The 6,452-nt window shown below is 35.9% G+C and overlaps 1 protein-coding gene across 1 annotated transcript; it reads left to right on the forward strand.

Annotated features, from left to right (window-relative positions):
* Positions 1–3,882: 3,882 nt before the first annotated feature.
* LOC140336320 (fatty acid-binding protein, liver) lies at positions 3,883–6,452 on the forward strand. The gene is made up of 4 exons (XM_072419325.1): positions 3,883–4,041; positions 4,865–5,037; positions 5,632–5,721; positions 6,335–6,452. Exons 1-4 carry the CDS (start codon positions 3,975–3,977, stop codon positions 6,383–6,385), a joined length of 381 nt encoding a protein of 126 aa, XP_072275426.1. The 5' UTR covers positions 3,883–3,974; the 3' UTR covers positions 6,386–6,452.

Raw genomic sequence — 6,452 nt, forward strand, 5'->3', positions numbered from 1 at the left:
ATTACGGCATAATATTTTTATGGCTGGCAACATTTGACACGCCATAAGCGCTGACAAGATGGATTTTAAAAAATTATTTTGTTTTGATATTTTGTGATCTTCCACTTTTTAGTTTATACAATTTATCAGTTTGGAAGTAAATTGATTATTACAAAGGTGCTGCAAAAAATGTGTTGCAAAATATTTAGGAAAGTATGCAATTAGTTAAAGTTAGGCAGCTCCCTCATTCCCATATGCAATAATTAGGAATGTCAGTATACATACCTTTTTTCATGTGTTTTCTAGCCAGTCATGTTATGACTTTCCCTTTCAGCTTTGCTGGCCTTCAGTTCTGCAGAGAACATAGTTCACATTATGACAGTGGTGCCATTCCCTGAAATATTGTACTGTAAAGCTAGGTACACACGTCTAGTGATTTTCATCCAATTTTTGCATCAGGGCTGATATCGGATGAGAATCTGGAGTGTGTACAGTGAAACTATCTAGGGGAGAGCGCAGCAAGGTGCCATTCCATCTTTCTCCCCCCTCCCCTCTTGATAGAACAGAACGGTGCTGTATGTACAAAGCTCATTCATGCATTGCGCAGTCATTTGTCGTCAGAAAGGATTGTGAAAGATCCTTTCCAACGACAATTATTGTACGCGTGTATGTAGCCTAAGACCTAGACTGAAGTTTTGGCATCCTCCAACAATGACTGGTTTCAGTCAACCCAGAGGAGGACTAACAGTCATTTGTTGAGAAGCACATGGAAGAAATGAAGGAGGGAGTGGAGTGTAATTTAGTTCTATAACTATTTAAAAAATAGGAGAAGGAGTTAAAGGTCTTGCAAAAATGCCTGCAGGTTGGCATTAAGAAAAAAAAGCAACCACATACTGTTTAGGACGGTCACTTGACTGTGTCTAATAGGATGCCCCAATTTGACCCCAAGTGATGGTAGGCGATGGTTGTATTGGCTTCTCTCCTACTAACCTTGAATTTTACTGTAATGGTTCTACCTGATAAACATTACAGCATACCGTATATAACAGTTACCATTATAAAAGTATCTAAATAAAGAAAGGTGGGTAATTAGTCATGGTTTGCATTCAGTCACCAATTGCTGCAAGTGCAGCAACGTAGCAGGTCACACTGGGAGTGTTTTTCCAGTCTGTTCTTAAAATGGACAGTGAACCCAAGGAGATGGATGCTGAATAAAATTGGTGGTAAGAAACTCTCCAGAAAGTTGTGCTGTGTGTGAACAAACTGGGAGTCTGTTGAAGAGACTGGGATAACCAGTCCAGTGTGGGGGCTGGTACTGAGGATGTACTTGTCCAACTAAGAGGGCTGAACTGGGTGACTAATAGTCAGGGTTATTCTTCATAGATGTATCATAGGCACCCTCTGCTATCCTGTTTTACTGACAGATACAAATGGGCTAAAAGTAAACTATGTCATTGAACATTTTCTCCCTGGTGCTGAAGATTTAGATTTGGTTTAAAATGGTTGCTGGCTACTATTGTGAAAAGATGTAGCTATAGGTTATACAGAGCCACTTTTAAGTAAAAGTACCTACACTTTTGTGCACAATTTCTTTTCTAATATTGCAAGAACAATGTTTCATTTAGGATTGAGATAACATTCAATAATGGAAGGTAAAGCAATGTAACCCAAAGGCTCTTACCACTTTCCAGGTATAAACTCACAAGTATATCTTCTGGTATCTCATGTTACTTCTAAATAAGTGTACACACGTCTGATGATCCTCGCCCAATATGAACGGTCAGGCTCTTGTTGGGCGAGATAGGTCCATGAATGACCAGCGATGAACGACCGCAGTACAAGTCAAAGAAAAGAGCAAGGTGACGCTTGCTTATTCTCCATCTCCCCTCTCCATAGCAGCAAATATTGAATGTGTGTTCGCTGCCTTATTCCTAAAGTTGTCTCTTGCTATATTATCCTTGGAACCCATAAAATCAAGACAATGAATGGTGAATATCACATTAATATTACCTATCTAGGACAACAGCCTTTCTCTATTTTTTATTAAAACTACCCCCACTGATACAGGAAACATTGGAAGAATTTGATAAGTAGGAAAGCTTGCTGCTGTCCTTGTTTGGTAGGTGCCATTTGATAAAAATGTTGTCATTCTCTAAACTAATATATCTCTTACAGAGCATCTTACAAACCTAATTTTTACAAATCTTTGACCCTCAACACCAGCTCCCCCTATGACAGACTGTGTTTGCATTCACCTCAATCTGTCTCATCGTTTTCTTTTTCCAGGACAACTTTCTTTCTATTAAATAATTAGTATTGACTTGGTTGAAAAAATTAAGTGAGGATTCCAAACAGTTTGGAAAAGTATGAAACATGGAGGGAAATGCCCATTTAATACTGAACTAGGGGCTGTTGTCCAAAATGTATTCTCTGGTACATTATCATTAGAATTGTATATTGTGAATTTCTGGGAATAAAAAATGAAATTTGTTTATAAAATAACAAGTTAGGATATACTTCTGAAACCAGTATCATGTATTTTTAGATGTTGGGATAATGTTCTCGCCAATATGACCAGTACAGGATGTTTATTAAGAGACTTAAGAGTCTTTATTAAGATCCATTTTCATCTGCCCACAATATCCAGTGTGATTGTCTCTTTAAAGATTGTTTTAATAGGTAAATGCTGAGGGTACAAGCTGAAGACACAATAACACATGTTTTCAAAAATGGTATGCATTTATTAACCATGAGTTTAGTTTGCCTGAATAAGGACAGATTTATGATACTTTCAAATTTACCATCCAGTGGATTCTAAATCGGGTGTACTGATTGGGTGGGCAATTTAGCTATGCAAATTGCTAATTAAAAAGATTTTTTTTTTTAAATGTGTCTTGATAAACTACAGAAAACCAACCCTAAATAGAAAGTAAAGGTGCGTACACACTTCCAATTTTTATCGTTCCAATCGAACGACGAACGATCGATTGGGCAAAAAATCGTTCGTAAAAAAGTAACCAACGACGCCGACGAACGAGGAAAGTCGCTGGAAACGAACGACCGGACCGACGGATCGGATTGGACGACGATCGTTGAACATCGTTCGTGTGTACGGTCGTTCGTTGATCGTCCATGTTCAGAGCATGCGTGATGAACGAACGTCCGTTCACTTTCCTGTCGTGCACATAGTTCCTCTATCGCTCAAATGATCGTATCTATTGTGTGTACAATATCTACGAACGATCGTGTCGTTAACTCTATGTGCAGGATCGGTGCTATACGATCGTTCATATATATCGTGCATGAACGTTCGTCGTTCGTTTTCCAACGATAATAATTGGAAGTGTGTACGTAGCTTAATTGTTTAGTTGTCCAAGATAAGAACCTAGGAGCTGCCCATTGGACAGTACAATCAGAATCAACAGGAATGCTGTGAATTTCCAACATGATCAAAGGGGAGAGTTTATTAATTTATCGAATCAATATAAAAAATGTTTATAATTGTAAATTTAACAGATCAAATAGGATAAGTTCAGATAAGTGTACATATATTCTGATAGTATTCCCTGGGCACTGCATTGGGTAGATATTGCTTTACCTGTGGTGTTTTTTTGGGCAAAAGCACAATTATATTTAATCAGACTAAATTGTTCAAAGATTAGGAAATAAAAGAGGATCATAATTCCATCTGGCCAGTCATAATAAAAAATGGTAATAATTATATCTATACACATTTTTAGTGTAGGCAACTGACTGAAAAGGTAATATTACATAATATTCACATATGAAGACAACACTGGACAGTGAACTGAGGGTCATTTACTTGACCATTAAACACATCATTAATAATTGATAACTATCTGGTTAATAATTATGGCTAGCAATACCTAAGTCAGTATATCTAGCCAGATATATATAGTGTCCCGGAGAAAGAAGAGCACTATCACTCCTGTCACTTCTAAACAAGTGCATCCTGATCTATAGCCAGATTCACTATGGCCTTCAACGGAACCTGGAACGTCTATGCTCAGGAGAACTATGAAAATTTCTTGAGGGCTGTGGGTAAGTTGGGTATTTTTCCTAACAGCTATGGGAGATTCAATAAAATAGAAGTAGAGGTTAAGGCATAAATATTGGCATTTTGTTGCAAAAATGATTGTGGTTGCATGTAGATAACACAACTATAGACCACAAATATTTATTTAATTTTACAAATTGCAAAAAATATTACAAATATGGGAATAATATTTATTTTTGATGATTTGGAACTCTACATTTTGCATGTCTGTAAATGTGCACTGTAGTTTTCTAATCCTATAAAGCTACGCGCTTAGGTTAGACATACAGCTATGCTTTAATCACCACAATATTATTAATATTATTATTATTATTATCATTATTATTATTATGAATAATAATATTAAACAGGATTTAGATAGCGCTAACATATTACACAGCGCTGTACATTAAATATTCATGAAGGAAAATGGCATCACGTCCCAAATTTTTGTTTGCTGCCATCCTGTTATGATGTTAAGAAAAGTGCAATTAATGCAATTAAAGGAAAATAAGACAAGGAGAGATTTTGTTTCAGCACCCCCCTGCAAAATGATAGAAAAATTGCATCTTGTCTCAGCATAGGAACAGTTTTGTAACCATGGATACACTGTTCATCTAACATTTCTGCTAATAAAGTGTTGCCATGGTTCATTGTAGCAATAGTAAAATCGGTGGATCCACATCAACAAATTTAAGGGGTATGAATCACAAATTTTGGAAATGGTAAAAGGATCCATGAAATTATCTTTAACAAAATGTATTTAATTTAAAAATACTTTTTAAGGATAAATATGTTATGTGTATTATATAAACTTTTACATTCCAGGTCTGCCTGAGGACATTGTCAAAGTGGCAAAAGATATTAACCCAGTGATTGAAATCCAGCAAAATGGAAATGATTTTGTTGTTACATCAAAGACCCCAAAGTCATCTCAGAGTAATACATTTTCTGTTGGGAAGGAAGCAGAAATCACAAGTGCTGGTGGCAAAAAGTTTAAGGTAAAAACCTAGAAATATACCATTATTATTTGTCTACAGAGTGAGGGTACTAAAAGAAGAATGCTTGTATTTATATATATAAGTTCTGCCAAATGGGTTAGAAATATTAAAAGACACTACAGGGAATTCTACATGAACGAGCATGAGGTCTGTCCCTATACTAATCAGTACATTAACCTCGGCCTGAAGTTAGTGATTAAACAAACCTTTACATTTTCTTAATTTTGGAACTTTGTAAGTTTGAATCTTTGTTTAAGGGAAGAGTCTGTGTTAAGAGTCTAGTTTGGGAAAATGTTCCCTTACATCTTGTTCCAGTTTATTCTCTGTTGTGGTGACATGTGACACTTAACAGGAGGATGTCAGGTCTAAATGCCACCATGTTAAATGCCCCTGTGTGCATTAGGGGACAGGTGGGCAGAATATACAAATAGGAATAAGTAAACAGACCAAAATATTACAATTAAAAAAGGCTCTGCATTTTATTTTTCCTGCACATACAGTGATTTAAAGATACTTTTGTATGGTAAAAAAATGATTCAAATAAATAAACTTTAATCCTGTGTACATGTTATGTTATTGCCTTCTTTTCTTTAGGTCACTGTCAACCTAGAAGGAGGAAAACTTACCTGCAAGAGTGATAAATTTACTCACGTCCAAGAAGTTAATGGAGATGAAATGGTGGAGGTATGTATACATTTTGGCACATTTTGTTCTAAAATCTTTAGGTCCCATGACAGTATATGTTTTGCAGCTATTCCCACATATATACAGGTAGATTAATTTTTCAGCAATACAAAAGTGCTGAGTTACCTGTGTGAATATGCACAAATAATGAATTGTTGGAGGTACCTGAAAAGCAGGTTTGAGAAACCCAGTGGGTCTGGGTAGTAGGGAAATTTGAGAAAGCAAATCCCATTGTGCATATACTGCTCATAAAATATTTAGTAATGAGTTTACACAAGCAGAAAAGAATCTGTAAATGGCAGAGTACACATTTTATGCCGAACACTTTGTGTGTAGTAGAATTTAGCACTGTATGCTTTCATTGATACCCCGACTCAAGCCACATATTGCAAAGGCTGGCTTTAAGGTGATGATATGTGTTTGTGATCAGCCATACAGTGCTCTGAAAACTATATACAGGACTTACATTTTAATAGGTAGATTTATTTTAATCTTTATGTTACACAATATACCTAAATTCAACAAAACATACTTAAGATAAAATATTCAGGCTAAATGACATATAGACAGTCGGTATGCAAACATGACTTATGTTTTTTTTTTCTTTTTGCAGCAAATCACTATTGGTTCCACCACCCTCGTCAGGAAAAGCAGGAGAGCATAACTTAAAGATAGTATTTTTTTACCACTAAACTGAAGTTTGTTGCCTAATAAAACGCAATTGAATCATA

This window comes from Pyxicephalus adspersus, chromosome 1 (genome assembly GCF_032062135.1).
Source record: "Pyxicephalus adspersus chromosome 1, UCB_Pads_2.0, whole genome shotgun sequence".
NCBI lineage: Eukaryota > Metazoa > Chordata > Amphibia > Anura > Pyxicephalidae > Pyxicephalus > Pyxicephalus adspersus.